The following is a 25,514-nucleotide window of genomic DNA, read 5'->3' as shown; positions in this document are numbered from 1 at the left end:
CCCCGCCGCAACCATCCGCGCCGGGTCACTGAGAGGGGCGGGCAATGGGCAGGGGAAGGGACCGGCGAGCGCTGAGCCCCCTGGCGGCCCCGTGAGCCCCCCTTCCCCGCGGGAGAGCCCCAGCCTGGCCCGCGGCGGTGGGGTCGCCCTTGCTCCTCCCCTCGCGGCGCGGGTGTCCTAGGCTGGCGCTCCGCGGAACGTCGCGGCCCCCGGCGTTCGGGTCCTAGAACGTTGCCGGGCCCGGTGGTTCGTGGCTCCGAACGCTCGTCCTAGCGCGGCCGCCATGAGCAGCGCGGGGCAGCCGGGCCGCCTGCGGAATTACCCGGCGCTGCCCGTCTGCGTGGTGGAGGACCACCAAGATGTAAGTGCCTGGGGCCGGGGGGAAGATCCTGGCTGGGACCCGCACGGCACCGGGACTTCTGCTGGGGCTAGAGCCGCTGAAGTCCAGCCCGCACCTCCTGTCCTTGGTTTCTGGGAGTCCGTTCCCACCATGACCAAGTCCCTGATTCTGCAAGCAGATTATGTCAATGCTGCACTAAGCCCCGGGCTGTGGGACCTGGGGTGCACCCGCTGGGTTTCCACTTGAGCATCTGCACCACGTTGTAAACCTGATTTTACGATTACTGGGCCCGGGCTCACAGCCATGTTAACACATCCATACTGCACCGCCACACAGACCTTCTTACTGGGTCTGGTGCTGCATCCACTCTTCGAGATAACAGGGCTTGTGGTAATTAAATCGCTTTTGCATGACCAGTTATGCCCCTGCTGTCTGTGCCAGGAGTATTTGCAGGGATGATTGACTGTCAGTGCGGGGCATTGTGGGATGGCTTCTGAAAGGCAGTAACAGTCAATGTAAGCAACGCAGTGTCTACGCTGACACTGCATCGACCTAACTACATTGACCTAAGCGCTCAGTGTAGTGGGCGAGTTACATTGGTGGGTGCTACATTTTCGTGTAGATGCTTTACACAGTTAGGTTGATTTAAGCTGCCTTACGTAGACCTAACTCTGTATTATAGACCAGGCCTTGGGCTCATAAGGACCTAGGTCCTGATTGCTTGTTGACCTGAATTAGACAAATTTCTTTGTGGGCACGGGTGGGATCAAGCCTGAGGCTGAGCCCAGGTTTACAATGCAGTGTAGATATACCCTTAGGCATGTGTTTAACTTAGAGAATTTTTCACTTGACCAGTAGAAGTGTTACTGTGCAAATTCTTATGCAGGAATGGGACCTGTGAGATAAAGAGCTTGTGTACACATACAGCACTGCAGCTGCACTGATGCTGCTATGCTCCTGTGTGACTTAGTGAAGATATTACCTACATTGACAAGAACTTCTCCCATCAGCGCAGGTACTCCACTTCCCCAAAGAGTTGGTACCTATGCTGACACAAGAAGCCCTCCCATCAGCATAGTCCTGCCTACACCACGAATTCGGTCAGCATAATTCGCCCAGGGGGTTGGATTTTCCACGCTCCAGGTGACGTAGTTACACCATCATAAGTCTGTAGCGTAGACTACGACAGAGCCCCTGCCCCTAATTTTAAATTATGTTTCTTACTTTGTGCCTAGTGCATCACACCCATAGCTAATTAGTATAGGATGTGCTTTGTCCCATGTTTCAGCAGCCATCATACAAGTACTAATCCTCATGATACAGAATAAGATTTTTGCACCACAAATAAAACATTGTGTCTTTACAAACTGTGTTTTTTCATGCAGTTATCAATTATTGCCTTGCCGCTTAGGTAATCACCCCAAATAACATGCCATTTTTCCACTTTGGCCATCATTTAAGGGGTGACCACCCCCACAATGTGTTTATGATGCTCCTAGCTAATTGACAGTGGCATGACAGGTTGCCAAATTGGGATTGGCTTCTCAGAATCTCCAGAAGTTTCCTTATGCACCAGTGAACAGGTTTAGTGGCTGCTTCTGTAATCCTTGTGATCATTTTCTCTTCTGATCTTTTTCTCCTCCACTGGCAGGCGCAGTGTATAAAATGCACAGTCTGACATATGGAAGCAAAGGGCACTGCAAATCATAAGCCCTTCTGTAGCCAACCCTGACACTGATCTGCACTCAACCTGTGGGATTGCAGTATGCAGAGGACAGTGGCAGGGTCTGGTTTCTTATAATGTAATCCAAGATGTTCACTACTCTATGACGAGTGTACTCTGGGCAGTTATCCCAGGGTTGAAAAAAAATCTATTGTTTAACTGCAAATTGCTGGTTTAATTTCTGGAAAATACTCACCTACATCACATTGATGCTGAGATGATTAATTGATGTTTGTACACTGCTTTGAAATTAAGTTCTATATAAAGTGCAAAGTACTCACTACCATATTAATAAACACAAGGAAGCTTTAGCAGTTTTTCTGTTGCATAAGAATGGGGGATGTGAAATGTAGACAAACTCTTAAAAAAAAAAAAAGTTATTCTAAAATGCTTGCTTCCTTAAAGGGGATTTTGAATCCCTAGTCTAAAGGGGATTTTGAATGCCTAGTCTATTCCCTGGTAAAAGTTTCTCAGATTCCTTGCTCATAAAGCGCAATTTAAGGTTACAACGTTGCTGTTGGATCTGTTCAAATAGATCCTTACGTGTGTGCAGAGAACCCCACTGATTTCAATATGATGTTATGTGGGTATAAAGAGTATTGTGTAGAAAACTGAAAAATATTAAACCCTATCAACAAACCCCAGAAACATTTTGTAGAATAAATTATACAAAATAGCAGAAGTTATGCAGTATTTACAAATGACAAAAAGTATATAGCATACCTGTAGGTTGATGTAGGAAAAGTGTTTATTAAAATGTTAGGAGAGAAAATTAAAAATAAATCCTTACGGTATTTTTGAAAATGTTGGCATAACTCATTTAAGATTCAGATTTGTGTCTTAATCTCAGCAGGCAGAGTCCTCCCTGGAATTTGTGGAAATGAGTTGTGATCATGTAACTTCTCTGAAAAGGCTTTTTTTCCCTCATTTGCTTTTTAAAAACATCAATACTCTTATGCAGTGGAAAACTGAGACAAGTGTTATACAGCAGTTTCCTTTTATTACCTGGTAGAGTATTGCCAGATCAATCAGTGGCTAGACAGATTCTAACCAGAGTAAGAAAACCAGCCTCAAAAGAGGTAAAGCTAGAGATTGACCAGAGGCCTACATTTCAGTAGTTGGTGAAAGTCCTTGCACCAGCGAATATTTCTGTTGGCTTCTGGAATACTTGGTGCACTATGATTGGCTGCTGACCGTGCACCAGCTGCCCTTCAGAATGAGCAATTTATTATTTAATGGGGCTGTGAGATGTTTTAGCCACAGCAGCCATTGATATTTACAAAAGCAACCTCATACTAAACAGTTTACTTTACCAAAATGCTATGAGGTTCCTACTAAAGTGTTTACTGAACTAGGGACCCTGCATATCTAAACCAGGGACAATTTATGATCCTGTTACTGTTTGAAACAATGACCTTAATTGAAATAGATATTAAAAAAAAAAATACCCTCCCTTGAAATTATTTTGAATGAGATCCAAGTACAGTTATCCATGTAAAGTTGAAACATTGGTAAAAGCTCATAGAGAGACAAGATAGGGGAGGTAATATCTTTTATTGTACCAACCTGAAGTTGGTCCAGTAAAAGATATTACCTCACTCACCTTGTCTTTTTAATTTCTAGGGACCAACATGGCTACAACAACACTGCAGACATGAAAAGAGAATAGAAATAGAAAACATGTTCATGGAATTCTGCCAACACCACCCAAAAAGGCAATTGATGTAAATTTTGAACATTAAATTAGTGTAATAAAGACTATTTATATTTGTTGTCTATAAAACCTATCAGTGTGCAAAAACCTTAGAGCTATACACAAGACATATGCCTTTCTAACATGTAGCTCTGGGGTGGAGGGCATTAACACACGGCAGTCTGATTAGTTTATAGTAGTAGGCACTGGGAGAGGAAATTGTGGTCCTGTGTGCCAGGTAAAGCTCCACTCTTCTGAAGATTGCCTTGGATTGGTTATGAACCTCTCATTTATTTATTTTTCTTTCTGAGGAAGTTCAGTTGCATGAAGTGCAATCAAATCATGCATTTGAAAAACAAAATGTATGAGTACTTCAACTTCCTGTCTCTAATTTACAGAGATACCTACGGCACCAGAGTAGTTTCATCCTAAGGCTTTAGGACTTGCAATTCAATGTTTGGGATCTCCAACAGGATTCCGTCCTCCCCCTTTTTTTTTTCTGCTTAACAGAATGTGTGTGTTTAAACTTAAAGTCACAAATAAATACGTGCTAAAGTTGAACTGAAAGGCTAATCCAAGTTTAGTAAACTCTCTGCTTCTCCTGCAGTATGAAGGCTTTGTCTACACTACAGCTTATCTTGGCATAACCTATGTCGCTGAGGGGAGGTGAATAAATCACCCCCCTGAACAACATAAGCTACACTGACATAAGCTGTGCTGGTGTAGATAGCACTATGTCGGTGGGACATAGTGACAGCTGCTTGTGAGGGCTGGAGTAGTTAAGCCGACGGGAGAGAGCTCTCTGTCGTCAACTTAAAGCTGCTACATTAGAGAGCTTACAGCAGCTCAGCTGCATCAGAGCAGTTGCCCAGCTATAAACTCTCTAGTGTAGCCGTGACTTAAAACTCAAACAATTTCTGACCTTTCTTTACATGTCAAAAGTTAACAACCCTAATAATGTGAAGGCAGGGAACTAAAAACTCAAGTCTTGGCAGGCAGTAAAGGAGGATCAAATTTCAAGCATTTTCTTTTAAAATCATGTATTGTAGGGGGTTAATCTTATACATATATGTAGTGTTCAAGATTAGGGACTTAATCGGTTGTATTAGTTTTTTGAAAGTAGTTCAGTTCATATTTAGCATATAAACAATGTGCAAACTGTATTGCTTTTGATGCACAGGATATGCAACCCATTTCACTAACTAGTCAGTGCAGTATCACGGAGAGCTGGGGAGAACAGGAGATTGAGTGCTCTGTTCAGAATAATTCTGACTAGAGAACTGAGCCAGGGGTTGGAGCAGCTTGTGGATAGGAATTTAACAGTCCAAGGGTGAAGGGAGCTTAGAAACTCAATTAGATTTAAACTGTAGCTGGTGCCTGAGTGTGTGTGATTTTTCAATTGGTTTTACCTTGTACTGGACAAAGTCTGAAACTTTTGAAGCCCAGTTACAAAATCTGGTTCAGTGTCTTCTGGCATAGGGTGGGGAACATGGATCAAAGGCAAATTTTGACAAAAAAATACACATTGATATATTCTATGTATTTAAATTTTCACAGTTCTCAGAAATTATGGGAGGGTCAGACAATAATTATTTAATGAGAGCATACATTGAGATTCAAAAAATTGAAGATCTATAAGCAGTGAAACACAAATTGTCAGTATCACAGCTTTGCGTTTATGATGGGTAAGCAACTGGAGAGGCTGAAAACTGAGCCCAGTCATGTATGTGCCTATTTCATTTTTCACATTATTTTGCCATAAATATAACATAATATAATCAATGAGATATTGGCAAAGTAAAATGACATACAAAAATAGCTATGGATTATTAAATACAAAAAATTAAGTAGTCTAAACATAGTAAATGCATTTTTTGGTCTGTGCTGTATATACTGGGTGTAATTCACCCAAGAGCAGAGGGCCCATTAAAAGCTTTGCACACCTCTCAGTACCTGCCATAGGAGAACCATTTCATGCAGAGGTTTCTGCCTTCTCTGGGTGCCAGGGTTGGTGCTGTTGGCAGTGAGGAGGGGTTCAGGCTACTAAATTCATAGCCCTTTTATGCAGTTTCAGTTGCCTAAGGAGCACAGAAAGGCTCCCACCACTCTGCCAGTCAGTAGCCTCACATAAACTGAGAACAAGTTAGCCTTGCCCTGTCTCTTGTGGTCATGGGGGCTGTATGTCTGCAATCTCCCAGGCTGACTCTTGGTGTCAGCAGAGGGCCTGTAAGTGTGTCCTACAGCCTGACTCATAGGCAAGCGTCACTGAATTTGAGTTGTATTTTATAATTTTGATGGATAATATCAATAGTTATTTTTAACCTTTTTTTTATTTTTACTGTTTCTTTTTTTTTCAGAGTTGCAGAAATTATGGGTGAGGGTAAAACATTGGGATCAGACAATAATTATTTAATGACCATTGAGATTGAAAAAGTTAAATCTGTATAATTGTTAAAACACAAATTGTCAACATCAACTGTCAAAATGTACAAAATAAATAACCTTAAATCAAACTCTAATAGGTTCTCCAGCAGCATTTTTCTTCTCTTGCCTATCTGTAAATTTCATTTATTACTGATGGAAATATTTTTAATCAGTTTGTGTGTGTACAGTGCAATCAATGTTTACCAACACTTACAGATCAAAATCTAATCCATCCATGTCTAAACATAGAGCAGGAGGAACTTTAGTGTATGGAAGCCAAGAAGTGGGGGGAGGACAGCCAGGTGGGGACTGCATTGCACAGGAGATGGGGAGATTTTTAGGAGGATGGATTTTAGTGAAAGAAATGGGAGTGGGATTAAAGCATTGGTGAAAAGCATTGCTGTAAACAAGGCTGCCCTGAAAGAATGAAAGGGAGGTAAAAAAAAATTGTAAATTTTCATGCAAACTACTGTACATGTAGCCCTTGGGCTTGTGGCAAGTTGCCAGTCTTAATCCATGGTACCAGCAAGGTTGTGCTGCACTGATGCATTGTCTTCTACTAAAGGAATAATTATGAGGCCTGAGAAGACAATGGATGGTATTTTGCCAGTGTTTTTGCTATTAACAACGTTTCATTTTTTAACCCACTTGTAACACTTAACACATTTCGTTCATATTGTTTTAGGTTCTGCCTTTTATCTATCGTGCCATTGGGTCAAAGCATCTCCCTGCCAGTAACATCAGCTTTGTTCATTTTGATTCCCATCCAGACCTCCTTATTCCTGTGAATATGCCAGCAGACACAGTCTTCGACAAAGAAGCTCTGTTTAGGTAATGTCATATGTTCCTCATCAAGAATCTCTAAGGGTCAACTCTTGCCACTCTCATTTATATTGAATATCAGTAGAACTCTCCTCAGAGTAAACGTGAGCAAGATGGGCAGAAGTTGGCCCTGAAAGTATTTTCAGCTTTTTCACTCATGCTCGAAACTGGCTTGTTTATGTTCAAGGGTGTTTTGTGGTTTAGGAATATAGTCAAATGTTGATGTTACCCTCCATACATTGGATTAATATGTTCTTATGACTTGGTTGCATTTTTAATGGTTCAGCAGTATGCCAGTTGTTTGACAGTTTAGACTATGTTGTTTCTCTGAACAGCATTATAATGGGTCAATGTCAAGACCGATCATTTAATCTGAAAAATCATATTTAAAAAAAATGCCTTTCCCTCCCAATTCTGTAAAATCTATCAGCCTTTTTCCTAAGTAACGCTGCAACAGTGTTTAAACTGCAGGGTTGAAATCTGACCATACTAAATCAAAGGGGTATTTTGCCAGTGAGTTCAGTGGGGCCAGGATTTCACCGCAGCTACTTAGGTAGATGAAAGACCAGTGCAGTTGTGGAGATATGTGTACACACTGTGCCCTCTTTCTGCTTCATTCTTGTAATTGGGAAGGGTATTGAAAAGCTTGAGAATTTCAATACACTGGTGAGTCACAAGAACGGAATGGCGACATATCATCCCATATCTACTCTGTGTTTTGGTTTTTGTTTGTTTGTGGAGAATAGGCAGTTTGGCAGCATGTGTCATTCCACTAAGGAATTGAGATATTAATAGTGATTCGAATGTGATTTTGTAGGGGCTAATCAACCAGTCTTTACATTCAAGAAAACATTTCATCAATTTTAGGGTAGGTTACATTGACACTGACAGACTCTTAGATTTAGTTTTGATTTGTGATGGTGGTGTTGAACGTACTTCATTTCATTCTTCTGACACACAAAAGGAAGCTATAAACCTGGCTAGTTTATAATCAAGTGTCGTATTGATGAGGAAGACTATTGATGGCATTACTGCACTATACATATGTTACAAAACCAAAATCCTAACTTTGTAGTATTGTTATAGACATTTTAAATAAATAATTTCTAAGATTTTTAAGTCTTGTGATCAAAGATTTTCCTGATAATAGTTTTACTAGCAAAGTTTTTGTTTTGTAACATAAACCGTATGCATACAAAATACTGATGCTTTCTGGAAATTACACATTTCTATGTAATTCCAGAATATGAGAGTCATCTTTTTTGTGTTGCTGACACACTTTACATATAGGGGAAGTTAATGTGATTTCATATTTCCTCTCCATTCATTTACAGTGAGCTAAGTATTGAGAACTGGATTATGCCTGTTGTTTATGCTGGTCATTTTTCTCAAGTGATATGGCTTCATCCAAGCTGGGCTCAGCAAATCAAAGAAGGAAAACATGATTTTTTAGTTGGTAAAGATACGTCTACCACTACAATCAGGTAATGTATGTGCTATCTTTTGCTAGTAAGATAATTATAGATCTCATTTTTCCTCTGCCACTGTTTCCCATATACATTTTCTTGTTTACTTAGATAAAACTGGTGATAAATCCATGTTTCTGAATGACAATTTAGTTGTGTATATATGACTCCTTTTTAGGCCAGACATGAGAAAAGTTTCGTGAATAGTTACACTGACAGACTGGGCCTTTCATTTCCTTTTTATGGATACCATTTTGTAGAGAATTATACTACACTTGTCAAATTTCAGTTAGTCAAAGCTCAAATCAAGTGCTCTGCTCATAAAGGTTGAAATCATGGGAAGCAGTATTCTAGGAATTAGATTTTTTTTAACTATACCATTCTTGATATATAGTTTTTGTCAGTGATGTGAAGTGTGGTCATTTTAACTGTAAACCAGCAAAGTTTTTTGTTTGTTGGATAATTAAGCTTTTTTTTTTTTAACTCAGTAACATTTCCATTGTTTTCCCAACCAGGTAAAAATACAATTATTATCTTGCTGCTTCTTTCATCACTTGCCCTTTAGTCACACAGCGCCAAATCCTGATCTTGCTAATAATGGTATAAATCAAGCATATCTCCATTTGAGTCAGTGGAGCTACACTGCATAAAATAGGTGTGAAAACAGAATTGGGCTCACTGAGTGCAGCTGTCTTCTTAAGTAATAATTTCATTACTATTTTTCACAACTTTTAAAATTATTTTTTTTCACAGTATCCTTCATCATAACCTTTAATCGCTTTAAAACTGAACTCTTTCCTTACTGGACTTCATTTGTCACACCACTTTGTTTTGTAATTTGTGGTTCTTGGCTCCTGGTGTTCATTTTAACAACATCAAAATATTGTAAAAAGAACAGGAGTACTTGTGGCACCTTAGAGACTAACAACTGTGTTAGTCTCTAAGGTGCCACAAGTACTCCTGTTCTTTTTGCGGATACAGACTAACATGGCTGCTACTCTGAAACCTGTCAAAATATTGTGTTTTGGTGAAACTTCACAAAAAAGTAAATGTACTATGCAGCAAAAAAGAACATAACGTATGGAACAAGGTTAAAAAAAAATCCTTTAGCAATAGGTTGTCCACAGGTAACCTGGATCTTGTTTTTGGTAGTCCAGCAGGAAGATATGGTGGCCCCAGATGTTGTAGCCATCTGTAATTAACCATGTGTACTAATCTTGAAGTGTAGTGTTGGGTGCAGCTGGCTAAGAGTAGGAGTTTAGCAAAGCAGAAAGCTTCATAAGCCAATTATCTATGTTCTTACTCCTGTTCAAATAGGAATATAAAGAGAAACTGATATGGAAGTTCAGTTTTTCATTTTCAGCTTGAGTTTGGACATGCTGGTCAGTTAGGGTAAAACTCCCATTGACTTCAGGCTCTTAATTCGCCCAGGAGTTTTAAGAGGAATTCAGCTGCTTATCCAAACAACCATAAATAAACGTTATTTGCTTGGACCAATAGTCATGGGCTACTGGACTATACTAGCCTGCCTGTCAACTTTGATAACATCCCTTTATCCTCTGCCCCCTTTTAAAACATGTTAAATCTCAGTTTATTTGAGTGTGTGGTATGTTTGTATGAATTTAGTTCTATCCACAGCGTTCATCTTCAAACCAAGAGTATCACCGGCAGCATCGGTGCAAGCTTCTCTGTGTATTATGTGCTTGAAATGATGCTGACCTGGCCCACCTCCCTGGATGAAAGAGCAGTAGTTCAGTCCTCATGTCCATTCAGACTTTGGCTTCTCCACTGAGACTTCCAGTTAGTACCGACTATGACTGAGTTGCTCTCATTTGGACACCGAAGAACTGGATTGAGACCATCACATTAATTTCACATAGTGTACCAAATAGCCTCCAAGTTTGCAGACACTACTAACTGTGGTTGGATTTGATTGGGTAGTCTAGGGGTGAAAGATTCCTATTAACAAGCCCCTGAGCCATCCGGTCTCTTCCTCACCCTTTTTTATAGACATATTTTTTATATCACATTCTTCAAGGTAAGGTCTCTTGCATGTTTTTAAGTTCTTTAATTGAGCATTGGTACAATTATAGAGAATAGTATTTATGAATCAAAAAAAAATCCCAAGGACAATAAGAACTCTCCTCTCTCCTGAAGTGGTCTTGCACTTTTATTAGTCTGAGTATGCAGATTCAAATTGCACTGTTTTAACATGTGATTAATATAAACTGGCTGGGGACTAATTGCATCTTGAGACATTCCTCCTACTTTCAAACACTTTGAGGAAAAGCTAAATATCCTTTTTGTATAAAAGTGGTTGCCTGTGTTGTTTTCAGGATTTTCAGAGCATACTTTATGGTGGAGTTATTCAGCCATCAAGAAAACTAGCACATTTGTGGGAGAGAAGAACCTTCAGTGTTATTGAAAGTATGTGCTTGCATAACATAGGTTAGGGTTAGTTTATAACACAGATTAAGAGTTGTGCTTTTGTTCCTTGCTGTGCCTTTGAGGATTAACTGAAGAGCATCCCCCTGCTGATTGGTCAGTGGGGTTCTTCCTACTAGAGAGGAAAAGAGGTGGCTGTGATCACAGTGAACAGAAATGATTCATTTCTATGCAGTACTACTCTGTCAGTGGTACAGTCACTGAGCTGTTGTTTACAGCCATTGGAACTATTCACAGGTGTTGATCCTGCTAGTCTAGGGAATGTTTAAAAAAACTGCAGGAAAGAGCACTGATTTGTTTGCTGTGTAATGCTTAAAAAATGTTCCGGTCAGGATGGATTGATTTAAATAATCAATTTTAATCTTGTTTTGCATTTGTACTTTAGTTCTTTTCCTAAGAAAGTTCATTCTCACTGGTGGGTATAACCATAAAAACATGTTGCTTTGCAACTAAATATAGCTTTTACACTAAAGTGGTGGTGGTTCTTGTTCAGATACTGTATCTGTACACATTTCTTTAATTATGTACCTCTACATACATTAATTCAGTTTCTTCATTTTTATCTTATGATGTTAGAAAACAGTGAACGATGCATTTCTTATTTACTAGATGATATGTTTACTCTTTTGTGTAAGATGGACATTGGAATTCAATTCGAAATGCACAAAAAAAGCATTTAGAATTATTTGTTAAATAAGAGTACCTTAAACATGCTAGATTGTTTTTTCTTATGTAATTTTATCAAGATGTTATTTTGCAGTTAAAGCTAGTCCCCAAAGTTTCAGGCATTACTGACCGTGATTGGATTTCATTTGGCAGTCTCGGGGTATTTAGGTGCCTAAAAATGCCCAATCTGCTTAGGCTCTCTTGAAAACCTCACTAGGCACTTACATGCATTTTTAGGTGCCTGATTATCTCCAAAATTCTGGCTCCATGTTCTTCAACTTTTTAAAGTTTAATAGGTCGCATTGTCTCCCACCTGGTTTTTATTCGTGGATTGGAAGAGGGAAGCAAGCTTCCCTGCTTCTTCAGCTCCCAGTTGGTTTCTCATCTTTGATTGAACTAGTTCAAATGAATAAAATATTCTCTCTGCACCTGCTAGCTAAACAGAAACAAAGTAATTAGGCAAAATTGTGCATAACGAAAACTGGAAGTACTTACATTTGAAAAAACTTCAATACCAGGATTGGCTCCACCATAAAGACTGAAAATAATATAGATACATACTTTATGCAGTACGTGATGTGACATATTTATAAAGCTTGAGCTGACCTCAAAAGATAAAGATCTCATCCCCATCCTCCTCTCTCTCTCCCCACCCTGATTCTGTATAAAACTAAAAAAAAAAAAAAAAAGGCAGCACCCTTTACTCATTAAAATTTGAGGAGGACTTACTGATACAGCATTTTTTTTAATTAAATGATTTTATTAGATTATAGTTAGTCTAGGCCTTGTCAGAAGAGACCATATTTTTACATTCAACTTTAAATAGGATTATTTTTAAAAAGAAATTGTATTTTAAAATCTTGGTTTTTGTTTAAAAAAAAAAAAAAAAATTCCCCCACTCTACTTGTAAGGGATAGCGAAATGGACTAGGAGTCAGGAGACCTGGCATTTACTCCTATCTCTGCCACTGACCTCCTGTGTGACCTTTGGCTTTCACTTTGCTGTGTTAACTTCCCCTGTCTGTAAAATGGGGAAGTGTATATTGATACATCTCTTCCCCGACAAAGCACTTAGAAATCTATGGATGAAAAATGCTATAGAAAAGCTAAATGCTTTGTGTATTTATTCATAATATTTTGTGTATAGGTTATTTGAGCACTTCTGAGTGCATATCAAACATGATTTAAAATATGATCTAAAATAGACAATATAGCACAATAAACTCCAGAATACCAAATGTAGAACATGCATTGCTTCACAGGTATATAGTATGTCATCATATTGGCAGGATTAGGGGGAAAGTTTTCTTTAAATTATATTCTGATGGCAAAATTAATCTTTTAAGAGCACATAAGGATGAATCATTCTATTACCATTTGACATTTTTATGGGGCTTTAATAAATAATATAAAATATATTTTGATACATTCCCTCAACAGCACTAAGACGTTACAAAGAAAAAAAAATCAGTTTTAAATTTAATATGTGAGGAGTCTTTAAAAATAATCTTATGTGTGTATATGTTACATTGCCTACAGCCCATCACACACACTCACTTTACTTTCTCAAGGTTACTTAATTGTAAATAATGTTAGGTGGTAACACAAGGTTGTTTCTCATCTAGTTAAGTACCTTGATTATCACTTCAAAAGTTTTTTTTCTCTTACTTAATTGGTCTCTCAGAATTGGTAAGACAACTCCCACCTGTTTATACTCTCTGTATGTGTGTATATATATCTCCTCAATATTTATTCCACTCTGTATGCATCCGAAGAAGTGGGCTGTAGTCCACGAAAGCTTATGCTCTAATAAATTTGTTAGTCTCTAAGGTGCCACAAGTACTCCTGTTCTTTTTGCGGATACAGACTAACACGGCTGCTACTCTGAAACCTGACATTAAGTATGACCAATTCTCTATTCCAGGGTTACAAGTACAGATCATTACTATCTAAGTGATGGTCTTTATGTCCCTGCTGATCAGCTAGAGAACCAGAAGCCTTTACATCTGAATGTCATTCTTGTTAATCCTACCGAAGCATCCAGCAGTCAGGAAGAAAATGATATAATATCTGCAAAGAGACTGAAGTTAAATACAGATACATCAAACACTGCTACTGCCTCTTCATCAAAGGCTGAAGTTCCCAGCGGTGACCTCTCAGATTCAAAGGTGGAAGGAGGAGACGAGAAAACATTTGCACAAGACAAATTGGAGTCCTTGGCTTCATGCTCTCTTGGAAACCATGCATGCCAACTGATGGAGATTGTTGAAGATGTTCTTCAAGTACTACAAAAGGGAGATGCATATGTTTTAGATATTGACTTAGATTTTTTTTCAGTGAAGAATCCATTCAAAGAAATGTACACCCAGGTGACTATAACATATACCATCCTATTATCCTTCGGACAAAAGTGAACCCCACAGAGAATGTGACTATTAATAATCTGCAGCCATACCACTTTGTGCAGGGATATTATCATATTGTTATAAAATATACCCAAACTGATCTTAGCTAAGCTAATCAGCTGCTAAACTAATCAGATGTTGTAAATATTTGGATGGGGGTAACCGCGAGGAAAACCCAGGTGCTGCAGGGATTGATGTGCTGATTCAGCAGGTAGAACTCTTCCTTGTGAATCGCTGCTGAACAAATGCCCCAGTTTGGTGTTACAGGCACAGTTCTATCTCTCACCTGAGATATAAAACCCAGGCCAAAATTTTCAAATGTGGGTCCCCAATGTTAGGCTTCCAAAGCTACGTTGATGTTTTCTGAAATACACGTGGTCTGATTTTCAGCAGTGCTGAGCACTCAGCAGCTCTCATTGCCTTTTTTCCAGTCAAGGTAAGAAAGTGGTAATGTCAATGTACAAGGCACTGATAAGCCCTCATCAGGAATACTGTATATAATTCTGGTCACCTGTGTTCAAGAAAGATTAATTTAAACAGAAACAGGTATAGAGAGAGGCTGCTAGAATAATGAGGGGAATGAAGGCCTGACTTACATGCGGAGACTTAAAAGAGCTTGGCTTGTTTAATCTAGCAAAATGAAGGGTGAGAGGGGATCATGTTTGCTCTCTATAAATACACGAGGAAGGTAAATACCAAGAGGGTGAAGAGCTATTTAAGCTAACAGGCAATGTTGGCACAAGAACAAATGGGTATAAACTGGCCATGAATAAATTCAGGATGGAAATTAGATGGTTTCTAACCATCAGAGGAATAAAGTTTTGGAGCAACCTCCCATAGTAGGGACAAGAAGCCTAATTAGTTTTCAAATGGATCTTAATAAATTTATGAATGGGATTATATGACACGGTTGCCTGTGATTGTAGGGGATTGGACTCAATGACCTAGGTGCCCCCATCCAGTCCTATGTCTTAAATGGGATTTTTAGGTGCTCATCATTTGTGAAAATCAAGCCACTTATATTGAGGTGCCTAACGATGGATTTAGGAGTCCAACTAGGCACCAGGTTTGAAAATGTTGGTCCAAGATGCTAACTGCTAATGGTAATTGAAGCTCCCATATCCCTTTTTCCCATGCATAGTGTGTGTGCTGGTCCTAGTCCAACTTGGGCCATTTCCTTTACCTTTCTTTTACTGTTTACTGGAGAAATCCTTTCCCACACCCTGTATAAAAATGTGTAACATCCTGTGCTCACACTTGCTGATGTTCTTCCATTTTAGCATTTGTGTGAAATCATTGTGACAACCTGCAAAGGAAGCTGCTCAACTTCAGAATGAAAAGAGAGGGAGGGTGGTGTTATAATAGTACATTTTAAGAGTAAAATCCCACTCCCAAAAAAGATTTAAAATACATTTTGAATATGGTTATAGTACCCTAAATTAAAGCAAAATTGTAAGCTTTTCCTTCTGTTGCTCTTTGCAATTATAGCCCCTCCAGTCCTGCAAGGTGAGCAGATCCCTGTGCCCACACAAAGCCCCTTCTGTGATCCGGTAACGATTGCAGTTGTGGGTAGCTTTCATTACTGTCTGTCTATTTTTAGGGTTGCTAACGCAGCCATAGAAGTGTGTCCGTACTTGGGATATGAGGTCTGAACTCGTCAGCAATTTTCTTTGATGGATTTAAAAAAAAAGTGTGTGCGCGCAAGGGGGTTAATCAGTTGTGAGTAAAACTTTATTAGCAATTTAGAGAAATTTTGTACACCTATAGTATAAAAAATAAAATCCTGTTTCTCGTAGGTTCTTTAGAAATCAGTCATAAAATTTGTCAGTCACTGTGTGCTTGAAACCAAGAACCCAATTATCCCGTGCATGGGAAGATCCCCCACAGGGAACAGGAAACTCTCCACATCTCAGATCACAGGCTTCACTAAATTGTCCTGTCCAGAGGAGAGATTTGCCAATCTAAATCTGCAGATTCCCCCAACAGCTGAGGAGGGATGCAGGCCATCCACACAAGGCCATCCCTTTAGAACGTTGCTGTCCTGACCACCATGCAGCGGCAGCCCCAAATCATAGCCCTTGTCATATGCAGCAATTCACTGGGGCCTCAATTCAGCAAAGCACATTTAATTTTAAGCACATGAGTAATCTTACCCCTGTTCACGAAAGCACTTAAAGGCTTGATTTTAAGGGCATGGCTAAGTACATTGAAGTCAAGTTTAACGTTTAGCGTATGGTTATGTTCTCAGGCCACAGAGGATTTTCACTATGAGATATATAGAGCAGCTTCTGCTGTGTTGCAGGGATGGGGCTATCTTGTTAAAATCAGTCATAAAAGTAGTTTCCCTTTGGAGGTACAGGAATCTGAATGCTTTGCTTCACTGTATTTCCATTTAAGTATGTTTCCTTTGAAGCCACTAAAATACGTTTTCTCCTCCTCTCCCCCTCCCCCCCCCAAAAGGAGGAATACAAGATCTTGCAAGAGCTATACAGTTTTAAGAAGCCGGATAGAAATCCGACAGAGGTACAGTATTTCTTTTTAGGATGGGTGAGGAATGTGAAAATGATTTTTGTTTATACTGCAAAGACCCAGTGCTGTGACAAGAAGCAGAGAGACATGAGGGAAAGCTGTGAAAGATGCTTAATGAAAGGGTCGCCAGTTAAGCCATGTATCATGCTTACTGCTATTCTACAGGGCCTCAGGAAAGCTTTTCTAACAAACATTATTTATGCAGTTCTGTTAACTGCATGGAGATTTAGTGTGAGTGTAAAATTTAATGTGTGTAAACAAAATGCTAATTAACAAAAGTGAAACAAAAACAAATCATCCATGGTATTTTTGTTTCCATTTGCTACTTTCTCTCCTTAGTTTATTTCTTCTTTGTAGTAGGGATGTGACAAATACCTGATCTGCGTTCAGTGTATTATTATCAATTTATGTATACCCAGCAGTGCCTATATCATGCTAGTGTAGCCTACTTTTCGGTGTGCATTATTTGTTCTCCATCTGTTCCTGATTCACAGTATATATCAGCTTGTTCCAGCTGCCAGCTAGGCGACTGTGTTTCAGCTCACCTTAGAGACTCATGTTCTTAGCTTTCAGTGCAATCCCCAATGACAACAAAGATGTTGGCTGCTACACTAGGCACTTTCCAAAGGGAAAAGGTGAGATGATCTCTGCCTGGGGTATCTCTCAGCCTAAAAACAGACTCAGAGTAGATACAAAATATATAGTTGTGCTAATGATATTATAAATACCAGTGTATAAACTTATTCCTAAATTACTCCCCATGTTTTTTTCTGTCAGTCAGCAAATTTCTTGTAGGCATCAAGTGGTGAGTAGAGGCTTTCTGATCAAGAGTGGGTACTCTAGCCATAGGAGGGAGTAAGAAAGATGTTATGGAGATGTTTGTGTGAGAAGCTGAGAATTGTGAGGGACAAGGCTAGTATCCTTGGCAGAATGGAATGGATGGGGAGGAGTGCAGTGCTGAACAAGGCATGGGCAGCATCATGCAAAGCTTTAAAATTAGTAATGAGAAGTTTAACTTACATGTGATGGAGGTGGGGAAGCCAGCAGAGACGTATATGCCCAGATCTGGGCTCTTTGCAGATATTTGAATCTCTTGGATAGTCACCCTTCTTGATTGTGTCAGTGTCTGATAGTCAGATGCAATAAAATGTACATTTTTAACGTACTATATTGCAAATAGGGCTGTCGAGCGATTAAAAAAAATTAAGTGTGCGATTAATCGCACTGTTAAGCAATAATAGAGTACCGTTTATTTAAATATTTTTGGATGGTTCTACATTTTCAAATATATTGATTTCAGTTACAACACAGAATACAAAGTGTACAGTTCTCACTTTATATTTATTTTTATTACAAATATTTATACTGTAAAAAAACAAAATATTATTTTGAATTCACCTAATACAAGTAATGTAGTGCAATCTCTTTATCATGTAAGTTGAACTTAAAAATATAGAATTTTGTACAAAAAAAACCCTGCATTCAAAAATAAAACAATGTAAAACTTTAGAGCCTACGAGTCCAATCAGTCCTACTTCTTGTTCAGCCAATCGCATTTTTCAATAGTGTTTTTCATTACATTTGTTATTTTTGAGCCTCCAGGTGGTACTGGCCAGCTTCCTACAAACTTACATCACTTGTGATGATAGCAATTTGGAAATCTAATGTATAGGTTGTTCTTGTTCTTGCCTCCCTTTGCACTGGTTGCTTGTCTGCTAACTGCCTTCTCTTTGTATCTTTGCCTGTAACTCCTGACTCCTGGTCACTACTTTTGATTGCAGTTATGTAACAAAAAAAAAAACTACATTTGTAAATTGCACTTTCATGATCAAGAGATTGCACTACAGTACTTGTATGAGGTGAATTGAAAAATACTGTTTCTTTTGTTTATCATTTTTACAGTGCAAATATTTGTAATCAAAAATAATATAAAGTGAGCACTGTACACTTTGTATTCTATGTTGTAATTGAAATCGATATGTTTGAAAATGTAGAAAATATCAAAAAATATTTAATACATTTTAATTGATATTCTATTGTTTAACAGTGCGATTAATCACGATTAATTTTTTTGAGTTAATTGCTGAGTTCACTGCGATTAATCGACAGCCCTATTTGTAAAACATTCATATTTTTAAAAGAAGTGCAGGGGATTTAGGCATTCATCTTCCATTAATCTCGATCCCCCGTGCTACTTTCAAAATATCCACCTACATTTTTACAGCCCCGTGCTCTGTGGTGATTTCAGTGGCACCTCTCAGAATCAGATCCCATATTTCCATTTAAGCATATGTAATTAAGTTGCTGACATTCTCCAAGGTATACAGAAGCTGGTATGTGATATCAGAACACTTCCCAATCAGAAGTATTACCATATCCCTAGTTTTTATGTCTGTCAAATATCCTTCTTAGTGATTTTCCTGTCTACATTTAATGTGCTGATCATCTTTCATACTCATGCTGTGAAACTCGTATCATTTGATGTTGTTATTCAGACCCTGATCCTGCAAATACTTTCATGTTTACTCATGCCAGTAGTCTCATGAACTCCAATGGGATTTCTTCCATGAGTAAAGTAAAACAGGCATTTAACTTAGAAGTCATCCCGTCTTTTTTCATGCAGTCCAGGAAGAAGGTGGTTGAAAAATCTCCAACATGCATAGCTCCTTTTGAAATATTGATAGATCCAAAAGTATTTTTAAGTTTTGTTTTTAAGACTTATACATATCCTGAAGTTCTTGCTTTTTTTAAATTGAGGCAAAACTACTTATCTGTCACTAAGTATTCATATTGCATTTATCACCATGACATTTGAGAGCTTTACAAACAAATCCAGCAGTTAATCTAACATACTTTTAGTTCTTCCCAGTCTTTTCCCTCAAAATATAGATACAGAACATTTTGTTGTTAGTGGGCGGAGATGGGTTTTACTCTGCATTGCTCTGGAGATGGTAATCTCTGGTCATTCATTCTGATCTTTTGGAAGATGTTCCACAAACCAGCTGCCCAGAAATCCCTGTTCCCTTACTCCCATCAGACTAATTACTTCAGGATTTGACCCATAGAGTGAACTGTGTCCTTCATCTAAAGAAATAAGGTTTTATGCTTGTATTGTTCCTAACACATTTACATATGTGCTCATTCAAAGGAGGGGTTGCTGGACTGTGTTGAAAATCGTGTCCGTCAGCTAGAAGATCTGGAAGCAGCTTTTGCGGATTTATGTGACAATGATGATGAAGAGACTCTAAAAAGATTTGCCTTGTATCCTAGGTAAGGGATTTCAATAGTTAAAAGAAAACTCTCCTCCCTTTGGTCAACTAGTAGCTTGTGGATAAGAATCAGCATGAAGAAATTATTGTATTTTTAACAGTAAAGTGTTTTTCATTACATTTGTTATTTTTGAGCCTCCAGGTGGTACTGGCCAGCTTCCTACAAACTTACATCACTTGTGATGGTAGCAATTTGGAAATCTAATGTATAGGTTGTTCTTGTTCTTTCCTCCCTTTGCACTGGTTGCTTGACTGCTAACTGCCTTCTCTTCGTATCTTTGCCTGTAACTCCTGCCTCCTCACTACTTTTGATTTTCTCCAGAAACCCACTGAACAGTATTCTTCCTCCCACTCTGTCTAGGAGCTAGCTAACTTCTCCAAACACAATCAATCAATACCATCCTGTTACACCTCTCTTCTACCTCCTCCCTTCATGTGCAGGATTTCTCTTGGACCGATAAGTGTCATTCCTAGTCAAATCCAGAGCAGGGACACAAAAAACCTCCAGACCCTTGTGACTGGTCTTTTATCCTCCCATGCTGTCAGCATCACAAATATTGTTGCATTTCTAAAAGAGACGGCCACCATCAGCAGAAGACTGAAAAATGCTAATTGTAATTCAATGGCTCCTGGCACGTTTTTGAACATTCCAGCTGCTGGACTGAGCTAGAGGGATATGATGATAATTTAACTTGTCTAAAATATACAGCATGGGAAATCCTTAGCTGCTCCTTTGAGTGATGGTCCCTATTTTATTCCACTGAGGGTTTAGGCATGTGTCTGGAGCCAGAGAATTTGAAAGTAGTAGTGTCTGTTGGTCCGCACATGCTCTCTTGCTTCCCCATATGGTTTCATTTGAGGCAATAAAGTGTGGGGCTGACCGACTGTATCTCCAGTTCCTTCTCACCGCCACATGGTCCAAGTCAGAGCTGCTAGTGTCCTCTCATCTCTGACGCCCTTTTAAAAGAAGAAAAGTTTTAGAAATTATGTATAGTTAGTTTTTCTTCTACTATTTTTACTGTTTTTTTCTGTAGTTTAGTTTTTAGTAGTAGTTTTAGTAGGATTTGGACTTTAGGAGAATCAGTTTACCAGTCTCCCACACACACCCACACATGGGTATTGGATTATGTGAAAGACACCAGGATTCAAGATCTGCGCCTCCTGCCTGTGTTAGTTCTCAGTCAGGGAGGAGCACCAACACTGCCTCTACCGCTTTGGAGAAGCCCACATTTCATCCAGGTGCAGTATCTGCTAGCACCAGGGCCACGTGAGCAGTTTACCCTACGGGAACCAGGATCTCCAGGCCTTCCTCTGCCACCCACACCGAGGGAGGTCTGATCTCCTCTCCGAGACTTGCTGTAGTCAGGTCATGCTTTCCGCATGCTGTGGATCTGTTAGATTTGTGGTGGAGAAGGAACTGGAGACCCAGTCAATCCGCCTCACCCATTATCACCTCAGATGAAACCATGAGGCGAAGCAAGGACACATGCGCAAACCGACAGACACTACTACTGTCAAATTCTCTGGCTCCGGACACATGGTGCGCATACGTACATCTTCAGTGGAATATAGATAGGGACCACATATCTCAAAGAACCTCCGGTTACAGGTAAATAACCTTCTCTTTTGTGGAGTTGAAATCCAAGGTAAGAGAAAATGTTCAGTTTGGTTTGTTGTAGTGATAACTTATTTTCGTAGATTTTTAAGGCAAGAAAGGACCATTATAATCATCTAGTCTGACCTCCTGCATAACGCAGGCTGTAGAACTTCACCTAGGATTTCCTGCAGCAAGCCCCTGTGAATCAACTTACATAGGGGATCCTGTCTCTCCATGCTGCTCCACTGGTCCCTCTTCACCACTTCCAGAATGTGTCAAAAAGTGTCTGTTTTCTGTGGATTTTTGGGGGGCGGGGGGGTGTGTCAAAACTGAATATCTAATTTTTTTTTCAGTTTAGTAATGCTGCCACAGTGCCTCCTGGGAGTTGTAGTTCAGCTGTCTCATGCCTCCATTCTCCTCTACAAACTGGGTTCCACAGCCAGACTACCATCTCCCATTATGTGCTGTGGCGGTTCAGCAAGAGGTGAGTCATTGGTGCATCATGGGAGATTTAGGCCACCGATAAGCCTAGTCTATAGAAGAGAATAGGAGCATGAGACACCTGAGCAACAACTCCCATGAAACACTGTGTCAACTTCTACTCAAAATTTTCTCTTAAACCAAAGTTTTGACAAAAGCCAGATTTTTCCATGGGGAAACTCCCAACCCCAATATTCCCACCAGCTGTAGCGATGCTGTGAGGAAAGTCCTCCTGTGGCTTCTGAGTAACAACTGCAGATGAGACTCAGATGGAGTTAATACAACCTTGAAAAAGTAACTTCCTCATGTATATCTACAGGAGCTACAAGGAGGCGGTGCCAGAGAGAATGGCCTCCCCCCCAAATCCCATGTAGTCTAAATGCAGGGGCAGGATGAAGAGAAAAACAGCAGTGCCATGGAGCTGGCACTTTTCCTCTTTCACAGAAGCAGGGGAAGTTCTGTACACCCCGTGCTTTGTTCCTGGGACACGAGGCCCACCATGGTATTATTTCCTTACTGTTTTCGGTTGTGTTAAGTACATGTACTTCTAGCTGTTAATATAACTCACATTTTTTTCTTTTTACCCCAGAATGAAACCACTGGTTCAACTTGTGCATAGTTTGAAAAACCGGATGGAAACCCCAGACTATGAAATGGTAAGTCATTGGTGGGAGGAACTGGAAGCAAACAGCTTACAAAATCATATATTCAAAAGGGCAGGAGAAAACTGGGGAACTTTTTGGTTTTGCCTTTTGAAATCTTAAATGTTTGTGGGAAGGAGGGTTTAAAATCTTTGTACTTCAGCCAGAATTTTCAAAAATGGCTGCCTGAAATTAGGCCTTCAAGTCTGTATTAAAGCAAACTGAAAAATGGCCTGATTGTCAGGAGTGCAGAGTGCCGAGCTGCTGCTGTCACAATCAGACCACTCAAGTGGGTCTAGAGATAAGGACTTCAGAACCTAAATTGAAGCAGCCTCTCCCATCCCAGTCCCCTTTTTAAGATCTTGGCCTTCACCTCTGATAGGCTTTCTGAATGCTCTAGTGGAAAAAGGGAGGTACATTATAACAAGCAATGAAACTAGTTAACAGCATCTAAAAGTGTAAATACAATAATGTTTGTGCTTTTAAATACATTTCTGTAGTTCCATTAGTTACTTTAAAGAAGTACAATAGCTACTAAACTCTTAAAGACAATTTAAGCACTGTGCTGTATGAATCAGCTTTGTGAATAGTAACATTTATTGTTAATTTTAATCATCCGCTTTATGCAGTAGTGAAATCTTTGTTTAATTTATGTTTAGGTCCATCAGGCTGGTCTTACGTGTGATTATTCTGAACTTCCGCATCATGTTAGCACTGAGCAGGAGATAGAGGGCCTCATACAATCTGTAAAGTATGTACTGAAAAAAATACCAAAGCCCACGCTTGTGACAATCGCTCGGTAAGTATTTGTTTTTATCCTAAACCCAAAGGTGAATTTAAAATCTGTCTGCAGTAGTAAATGTTCTTTAAAAAGTCAGTGTTCACTGCAGTACAGGATTTTCACTGTACCGTGGAGTTCCCTGTATGTAACAGGGTGATCTGTCCCCTTTAAGGCCATTGAGTGCTGGGGTCATTCTGTCCTTTACTGGGACTTTAAGGATAGGTGTTCTGGGGGAGGATCGATAGATCCAATGGGCTGGGGATGGGGGCCACCTGATGGTAATGTTCAGCAAGTGAAGGACTGTGCTGAGCGCAGTTGGGGGAGCCTAGAGTTGAGAGACGTAGAGGAAGGTTCCCTGAAGCAGAACCCTAAGCCTGAAGATGGTAAACTGAGGAAGCCAAGGAGAATTACAGCTGTGGAGCCTCTGAACCAAGGGGAAGATGTTTCTAAGACCAGGGCAAGGAGGAGACCTAGAGAAAAGACTCTCCAGAGAGGCCAGGGGACTGGAGAGGGACTAGCAGAGCTCTCAGGGTTTTAAAGCACTTTGAAATCCCTAGATATAAGGGGCTATATAAGTGCAAAGTATTAGAAAACTATTTCTCATTATGGGCATTTGATTTTTTTTAAAAAATCATTGTTACAGATCAAGTTTGGATGACTATTGTCCTGCAGAGCAAGTAGACCTCATTCAGGAAAAGGTTCTGAATGCACTACACTCAGCGTTTGGCACTCTGGATGTTCATTTAGAGTACTCAGCAGATTCATCTGTGTGAACAAACTCAAGTTGATGTCAACCTCAAAGGAATATTTAGAGTGAAAATGTCTTGTGCTGAAAGCAGTTCCCCATCTTCCCACCACCACCAGCCCCTCCCATACAGAACAACTTCCATATAAGCAGAGATTCACTATGTCTGAGTACATTATAAAGAGAGTCCATTGTATTGATGTATATCACTTGTTAATTTGTATTTGGGCTATGTAATTCACCAAAACCATTTTTTTTTAATATTCTTGTAAGTTTCTTATTAGATAAAACTAGAAAAAGTGTGGATAAAAAAAACTATTGTTCTGTTTCAGCAGGTGGCACTAGAAACCAAGCTATCCAATAATTTGAATGGTAATTTCTAATTGCACTCTATCTTTGTTGCACTGGTTTCATATCTGAAACATTATCCATTTTAATTATGGTCTTTGATCAGTCTTAGATTGTTGGCTCCAGATTAAATGTACTGTGTTTTAACTATAGTACTTTTAAAGGCTAGTATTGTGAAGAGAAACTATTTATTTTTAGACCATGAAGACACTATGTGACAGAATTAGACACACACACTTAAAATATCTGTAAAACAAATCTAGCTTTTTGTAAGTAGATTGATTTCTTGAATGTTACAGATCATTCATTGTACCATTAAAACTTTGGTTTCACATGACCTTTGCTCATTCCCACTACTGGTAGTACTACAGATGAGCACTCAGTGATCCCTCTCCCATTCCATTGGTGCAGCTTATCTCGTACTATCTGATCCATGGAGTGAAATTGATATTCATATTATTTTACATGATTATAGTCCCTTTATTTTCACAAGGCACCTATGCAACATCACAGAAATGCAGCTATCGCCAAGGAAGAGGGTAACAGCTCATCAGTACACTGAGGGGGGAAGGGAAAACTTTGGCCAAGGACTGGCCAATACTGCTACAAAAGGTCATGAAATCTCTCTATGTCCACAAAAAGCTTGAGTTTATTTTTAAGATCTCAGCTGAAAGACACACATACAATAGTTGCATGACATGTGTTGTATGTACTACTTTGTCCTCTAAAGCACGTGTCCGTGGTAGCTGTTGAATTATGCCAGGATTTGAACGAGTGGTTTCAGAGGGTGATAGTTTGGCCTCATTAAAGTCAATGGCAAAATTCATATTGACTTCTATGGAGCCAAGATTTCACCCAGAGATTCTAGATATTCCAGTCTTCATGCTTAGAACATAAATTGATCTTGTCTGGCCATACATGCATTCACTTGCATTCCTAGCCAGAGAAAGTATGTCAGTGTCATAGACATTTAGAATTTAAGAGTTAGGAGTTGAGAGCAAATGGTCATCTCCAGAATAAAAAGGAAACCAGCAGTCAATTGGGACTGACCTGGGAAAGGGCAAAGGGAGAGAGGTGAAGGTGAAGACATTGATTGGAATATATTAAGTTTGTTTTGAATAAATATTTTTGTGGTATTCTT

General features: G+C 39.4%; 1 protein-coding gene across 3 annotated transcripts; it reads left to right on the top strand.

Annotated features, from left to right (window-relative positions):
• The first annotated feature begins 45 nt into the window (after positions 1-45).
• On the top strand, positions 46-25,514 carry C2H5orf22 (chromosome 2 C5orf22 homolog). Of its 3 annotated transcripts, none has more exons than XM_054017551.1 (9): positions 46-361; positions 6,866-7,011; positions 8,337-8,486; positions 13,503-13,947; positions 16,444-16,506; positions 19,661-19,782; positions 22,448-22,514; positions 23,159-23,298; positions 23,924-25,514. In XM_054017551.1, the coding sequence occupies exons 1-9, from the start codon at positions 284-286 to the stop codon at positions 24,051-24,053; spliced, it is 1,341 nt and encodes a 446-aa protein (XP_053873526.1). In that variant the 5' UTR covers positions 46-283; the 3' UTR covers positions 24,054-25,514. The 3 variants fall into 3 exon arrangements, with proteins under 3 accessions (XP_053873526.1, XP_053873528.1, XP_053873527.1); XM_054017553.1 differs by having other exon boundaries at positions 279-361; positions 6,951-7,011; XM_054017552.1 differs by lacking the exon at positions 46-361 and adding an exon at positions 1,351-1,483.

This window comes from Malaclemys terrapin, chromosome 2 (genome assembly GCF_027887155.1).
Source record: "Malaclemys terrapin pileata isolate rMalTer1 chromosome 2, rMalTer1.hap1, whole genome shotgun sequence".
Taxonomy (NCBI): Eukaryota; Metazoa; Chordata; order Testudines; family Emydidae; genus Malaclemys; species Malaclemys terrapin.
This window is presented reverse-complemented; position numbering and strand designations above follow the sequence as displayed.